Source organism: Molossus molossus, unplaced genomic scaffold (assembly GCF_014108415.1).
Source record: "Molossus molossus isolate mMolMol1 unplaced genomic scaffold, mMolMol1.p scaffold_m16_p_20, whole genome shotgun sequence".
In the NCBI taxonomy this organism is placed as follows: Eukaryota; Metazoa; Chordata; class Mammalia; order Chiroptera; family Molossidae; genus Molossus; species Molossus molossus.
Window position 1 is genome coordinate 21,973,036 of NW_023425356.1, and position 19,811 is coordinate 21,992,846.

General features: G+C 46.5%; 1 protein-coding gene across 6 annotated transcripts; it reads right to left on the reverse strand.

Annotated features, from left to right (window-relative positions):
- Positions 1 to 742: 742 nt before the first annotated feature.
- Positions 743 to 18,794, reverse strand: TARS2 (threonyl-tRNA synthetase 2, mitochondrial). 6 transcript variants are annotated; one of them, XM_036272895.1, is made up of 19 exons: positions 18,605 to 18,794; positions 17,385 to 17,744; positions 16,913 to 17,109; positions 16,476 to 16,599; positions 15,246 to 15,370; positions 14,110 to 14,227; positions 13,929 to 13,993; positions 13,475 to 13,553; positions 12,033 to 12,179; positions 11,754 to 11,852; positions 11,234 to 11,451; positions 10,588 to 10,750; positions 10,227 to 10,364; positions 9,989 to 10,066; positions 3,203 to 3,303; positions 2,895 to 2,996; positions 2,654 to 2,726; positions 1,951 to 2,065; positions 743 to 1,098 (listed from the first exon to the last, which is right to left on the reverse strand). In XM_036272895.1, the coding sequence occupies exons 2-19, from the start codon at positions 17,448 to 17,450 to the stop codon at positions 950 to 952; spliced, it is 2,157 nt and encodes a 718-aa protein (XP_036128788.1). In that variant the 5' UTR covers positions 17,451 to 17,744; positions 18,605 to 18,794; the 3' UTR covers positions 743 to 949. The 6 variants fall into 6 exon arrangements, 5 of the variants coding, with proteins under 5 accessions (XP_036128788.1, XP_036128787.1, XP_036128789.1 ...); XM_036272894.1 differs by having other exon boundaries at positions 17,376 to 17,744; XR_004960945.1 differs by lacking the exon at positions 743 to 1,098 and having other exon boundaries at positions 2,028 to 2,065; positions 2,895 to 2,992; positions 17,376 to 17,744.
- Positions 18,795 to 19,811: the final 1,017 nt, after the last annotated feature.

A 19,811-nucleotide genomic window follows, 5' to 3' on the forward strand; every position in this document is an offset into this window, starting at 1 on the left:
CACACCAGCCAGGCCATTTTTTTCTTTCTTAAATTGTATTATTATTATTTTTAATCCTCACCTGAGGATATTTTCCCATTGATTTTCAGGTAGACTGGGGAGGGAGGTAGAGAAACATCAATGCAAGAGATACATCAATTGGTTGCCTTCTGCACGACCCCAACCAGGGCCAGGGATTGAAGAACTGAGGTACATGCCCTTGACCAGAATTGAACCTGTGACTCTTTGGCCTGCAGGTTGACACTCTAACCACTGAGAGAACTGGCCAGGGTGATTGTATTGATTTTTAGAGAGGAGAGGGAAAGAGAGAGAAACATCGTGTGTGAGAGACATATCAATCAGTTGCCTCCTGCATGTGCAACTGACCAGGGATTGAACCCGAAACCTGGGTATGTGCTCTGACCAGAAATCGAACCCGCCACCTTTCGGTGTACAGGATGATGCTCCAACCAACAGAGCCACACCAGCCAGGGCTGTGCTGTCCCTTTTCAATCTTCCCAGTGCCCTGAGGCCCCCTTTTTATTCCCCCCATCAGGAGTCAGAGATGAAGACACAACCCTAATAGCTTCAAGTTTATTGTTTTTAGTTTCACTCTCCTCACATGCGAGCAGCTGCAGCTTCCCCTAGACCAGTGGTTCTCAACCTTCCTGATGCCGCGACCCTTTAATACAGTTTCTCATGTTGTGGTGATCCCCAACCATAAAATTATTCGTTGCTACTTCATAACTTTAATTTTGCTACTGTTATGTCTTAGGTGACCCCTGTCAAAGGGTCGTTCGACTCCCAAAGGGGTCGCGACTCACAGGTTGAGAACCGCTGCCCTAGACCAAGTCTCTTTTCAGAAGAGTAGATTCGTGCCTCCCCACGCTCCAGACTGTCCGTCAGGTCAGCCTCCTGTGTCCAGAGAGGCTGATGGCTCCTGCAGTTCTGTCACATCAGTAAAAGAAGCTCAGAACAGTTCTTCAGCATTTGGGACCCTGGAGTTCTGCAGCTCCAGCAGCCGCCGCACAGCCTCAGTCAGGTCCCGTTCTCCAAGTCGACGATTATCTCGAGTCCGGATGTTCACTGTTCTGTTGCTCTGCTCTTTCTGGCCAACCACTGCAAGAAGGGAAGTTTGGGTAGCTCAGGGCACATTTATCCACATGGAAATCTCTGTCTGCTATGCAGTAACTGAAGAGACCTAACTGCAGAAAGTGTGAGAGTGAGGCCCAGACACGGCTCAGGGGAGGATCTCTTTAGCCGTCTTGCTCCTCGGTCCCCTGCTCTGCTGAGGAGAGGAACGTTTCAGGCATTCTGTTCGCCTTCTCACTCTAGGCAGGAGCCCCGGGTCGGAGACAGTAGGGTCAGCCAGAGAAAGACAGACAAAATCAAGCAAACCAGAGAGAAAGTGTGTCTGTGAACTAGAAAGGGGAGGCAGCCAGGGAGGAAGACATGTGCAAGTCCACGGGACTGTGGGGCAGCCGCTCCAAGTGCTGGCAGGGCGAGTGGCGTGTAAAACTAGAGAACTAGTTTCTGCTCCTCGCTTTCAAGGCAGAACTCTGAACCTTGTAAAATGAAAAAAGGAACAGGCAGGGCTACTTTTCTCCTACGCCCTTTCCCTCATCGGCCTTTCTCTCATCCGGTAGGGCTGACTCCATCTAGGTCCAGAATAAACAAAGCCAACTAATTGATGCCTTATTAACCCCTCCTGTCCCTTTCTCTGACACTCCCTTGGTTAATTAACCTAACAGACACCAAGAGCTCTGGCCAGGGCCAGAAGAGAACTGTTTTGCAGGTCAGAGGTAGCTGTCGGGGTGAAGAAAACTAGGGCCCAAAAGGCTCAGGCATCCTGAATCCTGGCCCCTGTCCAGCCCAGGAATTGAGTCTCAATTAAGCCAAACATGCAGATGACTAAACTTGATAAATAGGAAAGAACAGTGCACAGGGCAGGTGCCTGACCTGGTCACTTACCAAACTGAAAATTGTAGTTGGCAAGCTGAGCACGGCGGACTCTCCGGCTGAGGGTCAGTCCGGAGTCAGCATCCAGGTCGCCGACCAGTCCTCCAGCCTGCAGGCTCTGCTGTGCCTGAGGCAGAGGTTTGGTGACAGGAACGTAATTTAATGGAAGGCTAAGGAGCTCGAATAGTCTGATACCAATCCTCCCCAGACCCCCACATCGGTTCCTCCCTCCTCTTCCTCAAGGCTCTCCAGTTCTCAGACACCCCCTCGTGTCCACATTGAGGCCCTGCCCTCGCCCTCCACAGCTTCTGTGTCTGCCTCCTACTGCAGCCCAGCCTGCAGTGATTCCCTGAGCTGCCTGCTTCTAGCCGCCACTCTACCCAGCCAGCTGCTTGACTCTGGGACAGCCATATCCTACTTCTCTCCAGAAGGGAAAAATAAAACCAACAATTATACAAGCCCCCTTTTGTGCCAGGTGCTCTGTTGTCAGCATTTCATGTATGTTGATTTGTTCAATTTTCACACATCTCCACCAGGCAAGGATCAGTTTCGTTTCTCAGATGTGGAATTTCCAGCACAGGCCAGCAGCCATCTGAGCTCAGTCTCATGGTTCCAAATGCTGTGCCTCTCCCCGCACCCCATGTGTCTCTTCCTATCCACTGCTTGGGTCCCTATTAGTCTTGCTTTGGCCCTGTCCTTTCCCCCAGCTCCTCACCTCCCTGGCATAGTCCTCTTGCTCTGCCCCCACAGGGATGACCATCACCTGGAATGGGGACAGCCACAGCGGCCTAGTTGGGAGAGAACAGGGGAGAGCAAATGACTTATTCTGACCATGAGTGTGGCTGCAGCGAGCAGACTGGAGAGGGAAACAGAAGCTGGAGTCTGCAGGGCCAGAATCTGGGCATGCACTATCTGGTGTGAGGGTCAGAATGGAAGTCTGGAGTCAGAGGTCTCACCATTTCCCCCCATGGCTTTCTGCTAGCACGGCCAACATCCTTTCCACAGAACCCAGAACTGCCCGGTGAATGAGGACTGGACGCTCCAGGGCCCCGGCCTGCCTTAGAGAGAAAAAGGAAGGTGGATTGATGGAGGAAGTAGCACAAACTGTGTAACCAAGATCACTTTCCAGTTTTTAGAAATATTCAGGCCCCGCAGGGAAGGTGTGGAGGACCTGTTTATTTTTAGGGTCGAAGGTAGAGGGGGGAGTTGTTCTCCACATATTCCATGGGCAGCCAAGGGAAAGGGGAGGGGCAAGGTGCTGTACCCCTTGTACTGGAGGTCAAATCTCAGGGGCAGCTGGAAGTCGAGCTGGATTGTCCCACACTGATGGGGCCGACCCAGGGCATCGTGGAGGTGCACGTCAATCTGGAGGAGACAGAGGGGAGGGTATGAGAGAAACCAGAACCAGGATCCTCCATTATCTGTGTCACCCCTTCTACCTACCCAGGTCCTGGGCTGTTGAGACATGTCACCCAGCTGTATCATATTCTACTTCACTCACTGGGGACTCTGGCAGTGACTCTCGGTGCCTTTTCCCCCTTAATCATGGCATTATAATATTAGGGGACATCAACATTCACATGAATGGCCCATTCATACCCTGGCCTCTCAATTCCTGGAGCTCCTCATCCAGGAGCCCTTCACCCACACCCACACTGTGGCTACACGCTTTGTCCTGTCATTGCCTGAATGGCTGCACTTCTGAAACAATCCACTGCTGATTACCATCTCTGAGTTTTCTACTATTCCTGTGAATAGCTCTTCAATGTCTAGGCTTCTTAAGGCCTTTTTCTTCCCATTCACAGGCCCCTCCTCCTTTGATTCTTCCCTTTGCAGCTGTAACCCCTCTCCCAGGTTCCCTTTACCACTGTTCCTATCACATCCACATGGCAAAGCCCCGCCCTGGTGGCACCCTCCACTCCCACCTCCTTGGCACTGTAATAGAACCACTCAGTGCTGCCCACACATCACGCTCCACACAGATGCAAAAACAGGAACTGATGCCACCATGCAGGTCCCCATTATGAACCTCAACTGGACCCTTGCTGCTGCCCCCAACCCTTCGGCTGCTTTGATCAGTTCTGTGTCCTATTCTCCTCAAGGATATTCAAGCTTCTCCTCTCTATATTTTCACTCCACTCACTGACGACTCTCCTCTCCCATTCCCATCTCATTAAATGATCCTTTTCCTTATTTCAGGGAAAATTCAGATAATTAATATCATGAGATGGGAAAATGCCTCAACTTCTATCACCATACCTATTAAACTTCCTTGCACCTACCCCCAGCCTTTTTGCCCCCAGAACAATGGCAAAAGTTGTCTCTTTGGTGGAGGGCTCTCAAAATCACCCTTTAAGCCTCCCCAGAAACTTCCCTCTACTGAAACCCTTCGACAACTTCAACTTCTCCCCGACTCAAACAGGCAACCTCTCATTATAGCATTTAAACATTCTCAAGTGTCTCCCTTCATAAACATCTCCTTTGACTACTCAGGCCCTTAGTAACTCTCTTGTGCCTTTGTAAAAGCCAAAGTTCTTGAAAGAGTTATGTTCATTCGTTCACTTCTGACTCCACCCCCAGTCTCCATTTTACCAAAAATGGTCCTGCAAAACCTAACAGCCTGGAGCTCTGCCTTTGCTCTGGTCTTTCTAGAAACCCAGCTTTGCTCTTTTCTGTGCTGAACAGTATCCCAAGGGGCAGGCACAGTGTGATTCATGATGCCAATAAACAGGGCACGGCAACATGGCTTTCTCACTTGTTCAGTTTACCACTCTACTCTGTTTGCTCCGACTCTTCTTGGGTTGCATGGAGCAGCTATTTACTGGCAAATGAGGCTGCATCGAAGATCACCACACTTCCAGTTCAGCAGAGCATTCCTGGCCCAAGCTCTGTTAGAGGACAGCTGCCACTACCTGCTGTATTCACTCATCTCTGTCAATTCCTACCCTGCTACAAGAAGTGTTTTCCCAGTCTTGTTATTTTCATGCTGCCACATATACAAAAAAGGTCTTCGATGCAAAGGGTTCAAATAGTTTACCTCTGCTGAGATCTAGCTTGAATAAATTAAGCACGAATCAACAGAATATTCTGAAATTCATTGCTTGTAATGAAATACAGGTTGGGGCAAAAGTAGGTTTACAGTTATTCCTATGGAAAATAATACAATAATTAACAAATAATATAAGAATAAACTGTGAACAATGAGGTATTACCTCACACCTGTCAAAATGGCTGCCATCCACAAATCATCAAACAAGTGTTGGTGAGGATGTGGAGAAAAGGGGACTCTAGCACACTGCTGGTGGGAATGCAGACTGGTGCAACCACTATGGAAAACAATATGGTATTTCCTCAAAAAATTAAAAATTGAACTTCCATTTGACCCAGTGATCCCACTTCTGGGAATATATCCTAAGAAGCCTGAAACACCAATCAGAAAGAATATATGTACCCTTATGTTTATAGCAGCACTATTTACAATCGCTAAGATCTGGCAACAGACCAAGTGTCCATCAGTAGATGAATGGATAAAAAAGCAGTGGTACATATACACAATGGAGTACTATGCAGCTGTAAGAAAGAAAGATCTCTTATCCTTTGAGACGACATGGAGAGACCTGGAGAGTATTATCCTAAGCGAAACAAGCCAAACAGAAAAAGACAAATATCACATGATCTCACTTAAATGTGGAATATAATGAACAAAATAAGCTGAAGAACAAAATAGACCCAGAGACATAAAAGGGTACAGACTGACAAACCTCAGAAGAGTGTGTGTGGGGGGGAGATAAACCACAGAACTTATATGCATGTATGCGCAACCATGGACATAGACAACAATGCTGGGGACGAGGTGGGGGGATCAGGAGGAGGGTATCAATGGGGGGGAAAAGGAGAAACATCTGTAACAAAAATGGCCCTGGCCAGTTTGGATCAGCGGTTAGAGCGTCGGCCTGTGGTCCAGAGAGACCTGGGTTTGGTTCCCGCTAAGGGCACGTACCTCGGTTGCAGTTTGTCCCTGACCTTGGTTGGTCGTGTGGGTGACAACCACTCGATGTGTCCCTTTCACGTCGATGTTTCTCCCTCTCTCTGTCTCTTCCTCTCTCTCCCTCCCACTCTATCTGAAGAAAAATAAATAATAAACTGTGTTTTGCATACTCACAACTGTAAACCTAGTTGTGAAACAGTTTATTCTTGTATTATTACTTATTAATTATTATACTTAAGCATAGACACTGTAAACATACTTTTGAAGAAATCATATTTTTGGGCCTTGTTTAATGAATTCAGGATTACTGTTGAACATATAATAATGAAACCTGCTTGCCCACTGTTTGTGAGAAGACTAGGTATCCAGAGCATTTCCTTTATAAGCAGATTGGCACCAACAATTGCGTAGTTTAACATCCATCTAAGTAACATTTAGGTAGCATTAGCGGCTGGTACTTCTGCTAGGGGTTAATTCCAGATGTGAAACTGACTTCAGAATAATTTATATAAGTGTATCTCAATGGAAAAATAACATTTTCCTGGCATGTTAAATCAAGCCTTTAAAAAAGTTTCCAAGAACATTTTATTGTCCTGATTTGTTAATGGTTAAGAAAGTTTGGCCCTGGCCGGTTTGGCTCAGCAGTTGGAGCGTCCGCCTGCGGTCCGGAGAGACCCGGGTTCGATTCCCGCTAAGGGCATGTACCTTGGTTGCAGTTTGTTCCCGGCCCTGGTTGGTCGTGCGGGTGGCAGCCACTCGATGTGTCCCTTTCGCATCGATGTTTCCCTCTCTCTCTCTTCCTCTCTCTCCCTCTCACTCTATCTGTACAAAAAATGGAAAAATGTCTTCGGGCGAGGATAAAAAAAAAAAAAAAAAAGTTTGTATTTTGTGATAAATATATCAAATTTTTTTAGATGCTGCTATGCCTTTACCATGAAGTACATTTATTTCTCTTATCAACATAGCTCTAAAATTTGTTTCAGCCTAATTGGTAAACTGAGTTTATATCTGGCATGAGTTCATTATGCCAACTGCAACATATGTGAATTCAGTATATTTTGAGATAGTCTTCTTTTGCCATTCACGAATTCTGGTTGATGATTTTTTCCCCCTTTATTGATTTTAGAGAGAGAGGAAGTGAGAGGGAGAGAGAGAAACATCGATGAGAGAGAACACTGACTGGCCACCTCCTACATGCCCCCCACTGTGGATTGGGCCCACAACCTGGGCATGAGTCCTGACCAGGAATCAAACCAGCAACCTCTTGGTGCATGGGTCGATGCTCAACCACTAAGCCACACTGGCTGGACCTGGTTGATGATTTTAACAGAAGCACTTCCCACTGTATTTGATTTCTTTTCTTTCTTTTTATGTTAATCTTCACCTGAGGATATCTTTTTTCCATTGAGTTTTAGAGAGAGTGGAAGGCAGAGAGGGCAGGGGAGGGAGAGAAACATCCATGTGAGAGAGACACATTGGTTGCCTCCTCCACGCACCCTGATGAGGGCAGGTATCAAACCTGCAACCCAGGTACACGCCCTTGACCCCTGACCAAAAATAAACCTGAGACCCTTTGGTGCTTGGGCAGATGCTCTAACCATTGAACTACACTGGCCAGGGCTGTATTTGATTTCAAATTGTTATTAAATTGCCTTTTTTTTTTTTTTTGGTACATGCCCCTAGCAGGAACTGAACCCAGGACTCTCTGGTCCGCAGACCGACGCTCTAACTGCTGAGCCAAATCGGCCAGGGCTTTATTAAATTGCTTTTGTGCTGCCTTGTTTGAACAGATTTATTTTGGATGTGCCATTTTAAGAGCAAATTCTTTGTGTGTCTTATCCTATGACCTTCCAAAATGTTATTTTCATAATTACTTCTATAGATTTGAATATTTTTATTTTTATTTATTTTTATCCTCACCCGAGGACATTTTTCCATTTTTTGTTCAGATAAAGTGGGAGAGAGAGAGAGGAAGAGAGAGAGAGAGAAAAACATCAATGTGAAAGGGACACATAGAGTGGCTGCCACCCATACGACCAACCAGGGCCAGGGACAAACTGCAACCAAGGTATGTGCCCTTAGTGGGAACTGAACCCAGGTCTCTCTGGACTGCAGGCTAATGCTCTGGCCAGGGCTTGAATATTTTTAAAAAGGTTCAACTGTAAGCTTCTTAGCCAATGGAAAAATATCTGGGGTCCCCTAACTGTTTTACATCAGAAAGCAGTAGTCATACAACTTTCCTTTCAGAGACCCATTGAATAATATTCCTCAGATAGGAAATCCTTTTATAAGTGTGTGGACACATAGGTTATTAGTATTATTTTAGTTTATAGAATTACCTATTAGATCAGACTCTTGACTATCAATTTTCTTGATTTCTTAGGCTTGAATTTTAAGACCACTGCAGCAGTTCAGATGCCTTTTGAAAGGAAGGTAACTGAAGATTGATCATATGACTATATTTACTGTCTGTTCCGAAATAATAATGAAGACTAAAGATTATATACCCATAAAATCTGATTTAAAAGGGTATATGAGCCCTGATCAGTGTGGCTCAGTGATTAGAGCATCAGCCTTCTGACCTAGGGTCATGGGTTTGATTCCTGGTTAAGGGCACATACCTGGGTTACAGGTTCAGTCCCCAGCCTCAGTCGGGGTTGTGCGGGAAGCAACCAATTGATGTCTCTCTCTCTCTCTCTCTCTCTCTCTCTCTCTCTCTCTCTCTCTCCCCCTTCTACTCTCTCTAAAAAATCAATGAAAAAACCCTCAGATGAGGATTAACAAAACAAACAAAAAAACTAAAATTTTAAAAAAGGTTATATGGAAAGGTTTATAGGCAAGGTAATTGATTGGGAATGGGGCTGGAGGGAGTAATTTGAGGGAATAGTGTGCATTTCAATTTTATAATGCATAGATAAATCTGGGGGAATTGGATATACTGTGCAACTGTGATTTCAACTGTATAATATGTTAAATCCTGATTGTTAAGCTTCCATCAACTCTATAAAAAGTTTTTTTTTTCCTCATTCGAGGACATTTTTCCATTTTTTGTACAGACAGAGTGGGAGGGAGAGAGAGGAAGAGAGAGAGAGGGAAACATCGATGTGAAAGGGACACATCGAGTGGCTGCCACCCACACGACCAACCAGGGCCGGGGACAAACTGCAACCGAGGTACATGCCCTTAGCGGGAACCGAACCCGGGTCTCTCCGGACCGCAGGCGGACGCTCTAACCGCTGAGCCAAACTGGCCAGGGCTATAAAAAGTTTTTTTATATTACCGTTCAATAATTGGAAATGTTTAAAACATTTCAAAAATCTTAGTAATGTAATGTTGTTGTTTTTTTATCCTCACCCGAGGACATTTTTCCATTTATCTTCAGATAGAGCGGGAGGGGAAAAGGGAGGAAGAGAGAGAGAAACATTAATATGAGACACATCAACTGGTTGCTACCCACACGACCCCAACCGGGGCCAAACTTCAACTGAGGTACGTGTCCTTAGCGGGAACCGAACCTGGGACTCTCTGGTCTGCAGGCCGACACTCTAACTGCTGAGACAAACCAGCTAGGGCAGTAGTAATGTTTCTATAATCAGTTTTCTTCTGTCTGCATGTAATCTGGATTTCTCAAGTATATTCATCGGTAACTTAAAAAACAAACAAAAACAAAAAACCTAACAGCCTTTTTACTAAATCCAGCAGACACTTTTCAGTTCCTTTTTTGCCCTGACTTCTTTCACTTCTTCCAACTTGCCATGTGAGTTTTCACCCTTCCCCCAGCTTCTGCCTGAAACACCTCTTTACTTGGCCAACAATCACATTTCTGATTAGAAAGAGTCCTGCAGGGAGCCCTTCCTGACCCTCCTGAGCAGCAAGCTCCCTTAGCACCAAGGAACCCACACCCCTCACATGACAATAAGTCCCATGGGGGCAGGAAGTGTTTTACTTTTCTTTATATCCCACACAAGTTAAAAAATATTCCTTTTTATCTATTAAACATTTAATTAAAAACAAACAAACAAACAAAAGAATAAATAAAACTACCCCAAGTCTCCAGTTTACCTTAGGCCCATAGAATGCCCCATCTCCAGGATTGAGGTCCCAGGGTTCTCCAAATTCTTCCAGGGCCTGCTGAAGGACCTTTAGAAGGAATGAGACAAGAGAGGACTTTACGAGTAACATATCCCTCCAGTCGCCCACCAAGGACCTTCTCAGCATATGCGTCTACTGAGGACCCTGACTCTCATCTGTCTCCCCTCCATCAGAGTGCTTTATCCCCGATTCCCTACCACCTGCTCACCTGCTCAGCCTGGTCCCAAAGACAAGGCTCTCCCAGGAAGCCAGAGGGCCGGGTGGACAGTGCCAGGCGGAAGGAGAAGCCAAGGACAGAATAGACAGCGCGGAGGAAATCAAGGCAGCCTCGGATCTCTGCTTCCAGCTGGGAGAGGAAATAAGGGTAGGTAAGCTGTGTGCTAGCTACAGCTCTGGTTTGATGGTAGTTCAGGGCAAACAGAGGACAAAAACATAGAGGAAAGTTGGGGATAGCACACAGCTGAAATGTAATATATAATGAGGGCAACTGAGGGTCAGAAATGTTTGCACTTCACAGGGACAGTGGAAGGTGGTTAGAAATCCTTTTGGTGGAGCTGGGGAAGGGCCACCTGGTCCGGTGCACAGAAGATGTGAGCGTCATCCTGCTGGAAGCACCGCAGCCGGGTCAGTCCTCCCAGACTGCCAGAAGCCTCAGCCCTGTGCAGGGCCCCAAAGTCTGCCAGTCGCAGGGGTAGCTCTCGCCAGGATCTGGGCCGGTGAGCGAACATCAGGCTGAGATTGGGGTGGGAAGGGGTCAGTGCTGCAGGGAAAACTAGCTCCCGAAGACTGCTCCCCTGCCCAGTTGGCAAGCTTCCCTTCCCTCCACATGAGCTAAGGACCTCTCCAGCCCTGGCGTGCCCTTCCTGAGTCCTGTCAATCCCCACTCAACATAATCGGAGCCCTGCATGGCTCAAAGGGAATTTCTCACTAACAACACAGACATCACTTACTGTGCACCTGTTCTGTGACAGGCACTGAGTTGGAAGAGGAGCCTTAGACAGCAACTCCAAACCCTTGCTGTTATACATAAGGACACTGAGGCTTAGAGAGGTACAATGATCTTCCCAAATTCACATGGTTAGCTAGAGGGCAGATTCAAGACTCAAATCAGGTGCCCCACTACTCTTCCAAGTTGCTTCCTATTACTTAATATTTAGCAACCTCGGTGCCTGGCCTCAGCCCTGGAAGGACCCAGGCCTTCTGGCTCCAGCTCACCAGTGTGCAGGGCAGTTCATGGGCTTGAGGGCGAGTGTATCTGTGGGATGGCTGGCAGAGTGGTCACTCTGGGAGCTGGTAGGCCTGTCAGAGCCTGGGGACCGCAGGGCAAACATGTCTTCCTGATAATGTTCCCAGTGCCCTGACAGTTCCCAGAGTTTTGTAGAAAACAGTATAGGAGTTTTTACTTCTGAGAAACCACGGCAGGTGTACTCAGCCTAGAAAGGAAGATACAGACATGAAAGGTCAAAGCGACTGGGAGAGAAGGGAGAGTGGCAGCTGTAAGATTCTCCTGGGTCCTCAGGTCATGCTGACCACAGCCACAACCTAAGGACCATATTAACTCTGCAGACCATAGTCCCCCACTGTAGACCACACATTTCTAGTATTATAAAAATCACCAGCACTTTACAATATTTATGTTTATGCTTCTAATCCTCCTTTTAAACATTTCATTTGGCTTCTTCTAGGCCCTCAGCCCCTCCCTGGTCTTCCTTCCCCGAACTTGGGTCCCTCTTACCCTGATAAAAGACACCAGAGCATTATACACCCTTGTCCCCCGAGGCAGGAAGAAGCAGCTCCCAGGACTCAGTTCATGGAAGAAAAAGAGCTCCTGTTCCTGGGGTCAGGAATGGCAGTGGTCACTTCAAGAGAAAGCAGGGGCTTTGAACCCAGAAGAAATAAGTGATAGAGCTGCTCAGTCTGTTGGATTCTGAATCTGCTCCCAACTCCATAATCAGGTTCCTTCATCTTGTTCCAACCCTTCTCATCAGTGCCTCTATTTCCTCAAACTCTGTACCTTCCCAATGCGTCGGTGGTCCCGTAACTCTGCTTCCTTCCTCCATTCTTCCCAGGCCCTCAGCTCCTTTGCTGTGGGGAAGGAAATCCCTGATACTCTCTGCAGTGTCTCTGGGGCACCTGAAGACTTCCATAAGGATGACGAGTTCTGTGGGAGGACACAGGGAGTCAAAGGGAAAATGGAGAAGACTGAAGCCACCCAACCTCTCTTGCAAACTTCAAATGATACTCTCAGTGTAAGCATCACAAATATGCACTACTTTCCCCATCAACACCAGCAGGCTGGTCCTCCAGACCCCTTACAATGTTTACAGCCTTAGAGATGCCTGACTCTTGATTTCCACATATGTCCTGCTCAGGCTTAACCTTATCCTGCTGCCTCTTTTTCTTCCCATTCTCACTACTACTGCAATGCAGGCACCCTGTCCTTAGTCCCTTCCCTTTCTAATCAATAACTGCTCAGGGGACTAACCTGAAGACCTGGTCAAAGGTCATCCTATCCATCCTCTTATCAATTTCCCACACTACTTCCTACCCCTGACCACATGAAATCAAACCATGCTTGCTCTTTCCTTGAACAATAGTACTAACAAGAAACAGCCTGCATTCTACAGCACTTTTAACTTCCCCTCAAACATTTTCTCTTGCATTAGCTGGTTCTATCTCTAGATGTGGATTTACTGGTAGGAATTACCAGCCTCATTTAACAGATGGGAAAGTGGGTAAAGAGATTTACCCAAGGCCACACACTTCATTAATGGCAGGGCCAGGACGAAGTACAGAGGGTTAGGCTTTCAATCCAGCGCTTTTTGTTCTATATCTGCCTCTTTCCTTGCTCTCTGCTTCCATTCCATCTAATAAGTCACCTGGCCCAGGAACAGTATTTTCTTTCTTTCTTTTTTTTTTAATCCTCACCTGAGGACATTTTCCCATTTTTTTGTTCAGATAGAGTGGAAGAGAAAGAGAGGGAGAGAGAGAGAAACATCGATGTGAAAGGGACATATTGAGTGGCTGCCACCTGCACAACCCAACCAGGGCCGGGGACAAACTGCAACCAAGGTACACGCCCTTAGTGGAAACTGAACCCAGGTCTCTCTGGACCGCAGGCCGACGCTCTAACTGCTGAGCCAAACTGGCCAGGGCAGGAACAGTATTTTCATAAAAGACATGCCCTTGACTTAGAGTATTCTCCCTGTGCCTATCAAATGGTATTCCACACCCTCTATTCACAGGAGCCTTCCCTACATGACCTTGTCTAACCTGTCCACATTTGGCCCCTGCCCCATCTCCTTTAGCATTGATGTCCAACTATGGAATTTGAGTTGGTGTCTGGGTTCCCTGCTTAGTATAGAGTATAGAAGGGGCTGAGAGAATTATCTTCCCATTCCCCAGCCCCCTCCAGTGAAAACAGCAGTCTCAGCCTAACCCATCCTCACAACTGACCGTAAGCAGCTTCAGTCCTCCAATCTGCCCAGTATGCCGAAGGTGGGGGCCCCGGCAAAGATCAACCAACATGCCACATCTGAGAGAAAGACAGGGCCAGTTAGTGGCTTCCAAATTCTTGAGCTTTGAGGTTTCTCCCTCTCATAGCCTTCAGCTGACAGAAAGAGGAGGTAGAGAAAACTGTTCTACAGAAAGAGCAATGGGAGATAAAACTCAATTCCTGTTCCCATTTCTTTTTCTGGAGCAACACATTACCTTCTGTCTTCTTCCCCCTATCCCACTTTCGGCCTTTGTCAGTGCACCCCCACCTCCCATTTTCCCCATCATGAACGCGCTCTCTCTTTTTTTTTTGGTACGTGCCCCTACCGGGAACCGAACCCAGGACTCTCTGGTCCGCAAGCTGACGCTCCAACCGCTGAGCCAAACCGGCCAGGGCCCCATCGTGAACTCTCACCCGTACACTGTTGCTGTTGGGCCTGTCACTTTCTCCTCGATCAGTTGAAGCTTAAAGGGATTATCCTGGAAGAAGGAATGAATGAAGACAAGTCTTTATCCCCACAAAGATGTTCTAGGAGAGAGCCACTTCTTTCCTCTGCCTCTGATCTTCCTCCTAAAACTGTGCATTGCCAACCCACCTTGAAGAGCTGGCGAAGCTGATCCCGGGACGCCTCTAGCCTCCGGAAGGGCTGAGCAGCAGCTGCAAGTTCCTGGCAAATTCGCTCCAAAACAGGCAGCTCTGAGCCCCGAATAGCTCTGGGAAGATGAGAATTGGTTGGTTTGCATCCTCTAAGAAGCATCACCTGGGTGATACCTATTGGCTAAGGGGTGAAATCCTGCCCTCCAGAGACATCTAGAATTATTTTCTCTTAGACAAACTAACAGAAAACATGAATAGAAAACCAGGTACAGCCCTGGCCGATTTGGCTCAGTGGTTCGAGCGTTGGCCTGCGGTCCAGAGACCCGGGTTCAGTTCCCACTAAGGGCACGTACCTCGGTTGCAGTTTGTCCCCGGCCCTGGTTGGTTGTGTGAGTGGCAGCCACTCGATGTGTCCCTTTCACATCGATGTTTCTCTCTCTCTCTCTCCCTCCCACTCTATCTGAACAAAAAATGGAAAAAAAAATGTCCTCGGGTGAAGATTAAAAAAAAAAAGAAGACCAGGTACAAATTTTATAGCTGGAGCAAATGCTCTTATAGAATTAAAAGCTGAGTGCAGCAATCTGAATGGACAAAATTAAAGCCACAGTAATGAAGAATGAAGTAAAAGCTGAAAAATTCCTAAAGGCTAGAGAAGACGAGTTTCAAGCAGAATTAGAAGAGAAAGAACACGGATGAATGGAGAAGGTGGGACCAAAATAACAGTTCAGACCTGGAGACCGTCCCCCCAGCTTACTCCGCCAAACTGAATATGCACAAGGCCCCAGAAAAGGGCCTCAGAAACCACCCCAGTACAAGGATACAAACTTTTAGTTACAAGGTAAATAAGGTCTGAGGAGCTAATGTATAGCATGGTGACTATAGTTGATAGTTGTCTTGTACAGCCGAAATTTGCTGAATAGATCTCACACAAAAAAAGAGAGAGAGAGAAAGGGTGAGGTGATGGATTAATTAACTGGATTGTGGGAATCCTTTCACAATGTATATGAATATTAAATTATCACAATATATACTTTAAAAATATTACAACTTTGTCAATTATACCTCAAAAAAAAACCCAAAAACTGAAAAAAGAAAAAGTGAACCATCATTCTCCTCCTTCCTTGCTATACTCACCGTTCCTTTCCCAGGAAGAAATCATGGTAGAAGCCACATTCTGTGCTCGGACCTCGGCAGAGGACAGCACCCAAGAGTTGTTCAGCTGCTGCCCCCAGGACATGAGTGCTAGAGTGCCAGAACACCTGGAGTCACAAGAAAGAAGTTCATGAGCCCTGGCTGGTTTGGCTCAGTGGCTAGAGCGTTGGCCTGTGGTCCAAAGAGACCCGGGTTCAGTTCCCACTAAGGGCACGTGCCTCGGTTGCGGTTTATCCCCAGCCCTGGTTGGGTCGTGTGGGTGGCAACCACTCCATGTGTCCCTTTCACATCGATGTTTCTGTCTCTCTCCCTCCCACTCTATCTGAACAAAATATCGAAAAATGTCCTAGGGTGAGGATAAAAAAAAAAAAGAAGTTCATAAATTCATAACTCTCCTTTAACTCTTAGCTCTGTTTCTCTCCTCTGAGAAGCTGGTGTGAAACCAGTATGGCTCTTCTAGGAATTACTACCATATAATGGAGGTGGTGACAACTACATAGTGAAAAGGAAAAAAAACAATAAAAATGAAAGCAGAGGTCAGTAGAAGCAGTGCACAGAAGAAAATAACCCCCAACCCCACTCCTCAGGGCTTCCTGGTTGTAGGAGGCCAGTCAGTTTTCCTTTACTCTCCTATAACATCTCTTTTTAGGGCTTCAGTGGAAACTACTTTGTTAAGACTGATTTTTAAAGGCTCTGCTCAGTCTTTTACTCCTGTCCCCGCGCAATCCCAGGAATCTAGTGTGATGCAACCACTGCTTTAGAATCTGGTCACCATTTATACATAGGTGACATGACAACTCAACTTTTCTGCATCCTAATTCATCAGGTCTACATTACCTACGCTGACATGAAGAAGACAAAATGGGGAGGAGGCCAGGTTGTGTGCTCAGTTGTGGAAGCCGTGTTAGAATTAAATATATGCTACAGATGACTTATAATGGGTGTCTCAATATCATCCTTCTGTTTTCAACTTATTACCTCTCCATTTCACTAGCACAAATGATGTCTATTTATACTAGACCTAGGCTAAATAAAAACTTTCATCATAAATTTCCAGCTTAGCTAGGGATAGTCGAAACAAGGAATCTCTGGTAAGTCTCCGTCCCAAGTGGAAATGGAGAAATGGAGGCAAAAGAAATAAATGTTAGAAACACCCACTTAACTATCTCTTGGTTTAGTAGCCACTGTATTTTCAATAAGGAAGAAACTTACTGCTTTCCCCTCTGCAGAATCAAATGTCAGAAACTTGAGATCAGAATCTGTCTCCAAGGGCCGCTCCAGATCATAAAGGTCTCCATTCACCTGAGCAGCCACAGCAGTATTTGCCAGAGATGAACTTTAGCGGTGGTGGTGAAGAAAAAGACAGGATTACAATCCACAGGGGAAGAAGGACTACTAATTTCTTGGTAACTCCAAACTTGCAAAGGGGAAATGTATTATCAGAGCAATAGAACCTATTGTTTTTCCCCCTCCTCCCACCAAGGATGATAGAGGAAGGGCAGAGACTCTGAAACTAGCAGATAAAATTGAATCCCTAGGAAAAGCTATCTTGATGGGATGGAAAAGAAACAAGAAGTTTTCTTTCTCTGCTCAGGTCCAGAGCAAGTAGAGGTAGAATAACACTGGTAGGTAGGGAATGGGCCTGCTACCTGATCTGCTGGGCTAGCTGGTAAGGGGTTGTGTTCCATGCCACGGCCTCCACTTTCTGGCCTCCGGAAAGTGCTATTTTAATAGTCCGATGTTCCTTCCGTGCCACGCTTGCTAACCTCTTTACCTGAGCAGCCCACAGCTCCTCAAAAAGGCCAAGCCGCTCTACCAGCCAGTGTGGAGGGGTCGGCACAGCTGCCTGGAGGGAAAGATGTTAGGAGGTAACACAGGTCCCATCAGTTATTCTTGGGATTGGGGAGGGTGGGAGATGAGGATATTTAAGTGGTCGTGGTCCTACTCTCTAGACTTGAAGAATGGGTGCTACAAGACCCTACGTTAGGAGTCCTACGCTCCCCTAGGAAAAAGTGCATCGTATCGAAAGGCTAGGGGAGTCAGGGCGGGAGCAGGGGGCGTCAGACTCGGTTGAGAGCCTACACTCTGGGCTAGTTCGGAACTTCTGGGTACCTCGCGCACCGTGTGTAGCCCGCAGGCTTGGAACCCCGGCAGCCGGAGCCGTCGCCACCTCTGATACAGCCCCATGTTCCTTCCGATCAGTGCCTACATCCTCAAATGATCTCGTCTTCTTCACCAGATTCCTCATTGGCTTCTGGCCCAACAATACTGATGCCTATTGGTTAGTACAGCTGCCACTCTAGCCCGGGACCACCTCCAGGAACTGCGAAGACGTACACTCCACACAGCAACAGCAGCGATGTGGGTGGTTCCGGCTGACCGGAAGACCTACGCGGTTACACCGGCAATCCGAGACCTGCAGTTTCAGCCCAAAGTAGCAGTAAGATGTCCTGCGGCTTCGAGGACAGGAGCAGGGAAAGTCTAGAGAGTGAGAGTGAGAGAAAAACGGGCCAGAAAGGGTAGTTAGCAATTTCCATTTAGCCATAAGTTTTTGTTTTTTACATCGTCCTTACTGGCAGGTAGAAAACACTTAAGAGCATATATTTGGAATCAAACAGACCTAGTGTAAATACCTGTCATTCACCATGTAATTCTGGGTAAATTATTTAATTTTTTCCTATGCTTCAGTTTTCTCATCTGTGAAATGGGAATAATAGTATCGCTTCCAGTTGTTGAGGTTAATTTTATGTAAGTCATGTAATATACTGCATGGTACACGGTAATGGGCAACACTAACGACAAACTATTAGAATAAATTAATATAACCTCTTTAAGGACTGGAGCAGAGCATCTGCAATGGGAACTTCTTGGAGTCCCTTCATACTCATGGTGCTTACAAGGGACCCAAGAGATCTCTAAATCTTACAGATGAGGAATTTAAGGTCAGAGAAGGTAAGTAATTTAGTCACTTAAGTGCTGATGCTGGATTTAATCCAAGTCCTGCACTATTCTACCACACCAGACTTTTGCTGGTAGTAGAATTTACTCCCTACATACTCCCCCATCACTTCAGAAAGAGGTGCCTGAGCCTAGAATTTTGGCTCTCTGCTTCCTATGCAAGACCTTTGCCTCATTCCCATGCTAGCTCTCAACTTCCTTTATCCTGAACCCTCCATGCCATATATAGGATATGTTCCATGCTATGTATAGGATACAGGACTAGGTATATATTTATTTTACACAGTAACAATAAAAGCAGGGTCAGATTTTAGTAAAGTGTGAGGGGAAATTAATTTGGAGGCAGCTGTGAGGTTCTCAGTAATTCCCATTAGTGCCCTCACCTGGGGGTGGGGATGGTTAGAGTTGGTTCTCAAGTTTCCAGTGGTGATGGAATCAAGAATTGTGGAGGAACAGCTGTCAGAGGAAGTTGTTTAGGTTTCCGGAGGCCAGAGGTTCTGTCTGGGAAAGACAGCAGTTGATCTGAGTCACAGGCACCACTCTGGATCTTGGCTCCATCATCTTATATGTTCGACACCCTGAAATACAAAAATAAACAAGACTGTGGAAGAGGAATATTACGTGTGTGTTTGGGGAAAGGTGGTGAGACTTTTTAAATGGCATTCAGAAAGTGTGGCAACAGGCAGAGTTCTTTCCATGGCTCCGCACCAAAAGGGACAGGGTTGTTGCATTGCAGGGCACAAAATAGTAGGTGCTCAATAAATAATTATCGAATTAAGAACGTACCAATCGCCCTGGCTGCTTTGGCTCAGCGGTTAGAGCGTCAGCCTGCAGTCCAGAGAGACCCAGGTTCGGTTCCCGCTAAGGGTGCGTACCTCGGTTGCAGTTTGTCCCCGGCCCTGGTTGGTCATGCGGGTGGCAGCCACTCGATGTGTCCCTTTCACGTTGATATCTTTCTCTCTCTCCCTCCCTCCCACTCTATCTGAACAAAAAATGGAAAAAAATGTCCTCGGGTGAGGATAAAATACCAATCATCATATTGACTTGAAACTCCAGTACATATACTGGCATTCCTTCTTTAATCATTGTACCTCGTCCTTTTTTGTGCAGATAGATAGTAGGGGGATGGTGGAATAAGTAAGCTCCACTGTTGCGGTAGCTTTCTGCACTCATCCCTGTAACATTTACTGACTAGTCACTGTGTGCAATGCACTGAGCTGTGTGGTCAGGGGATGCCAATCAGTCAACTACTACATCACCACCTATGTAACTTGTGTTGCAGTGGAGGAAGGAAGGAATGTCAAGTTACTCCATTCCTCCCCCTGTAACAAGCAAGGCAGCAGAAGCAAGCTAGCTAAGGCCAATTCATTAATCGCTGGTTCTTCTACAGTTTCTGAATTGTGCCTAGTATGTGTCAGCCTCAGGGAATTTTACCCTGTTAGTCTGCCTGGGAAATATCCATAAAACTGCTCTTACCTTCCACCCAGAATATCACTGAACATCTACTGTCTGCCAAGTGCTGCCTTCACTATTTAATTTAATTCCTAGAATAACCCTGACAAGTAGTAGCTCTTCATAAGCTCCCTTTAT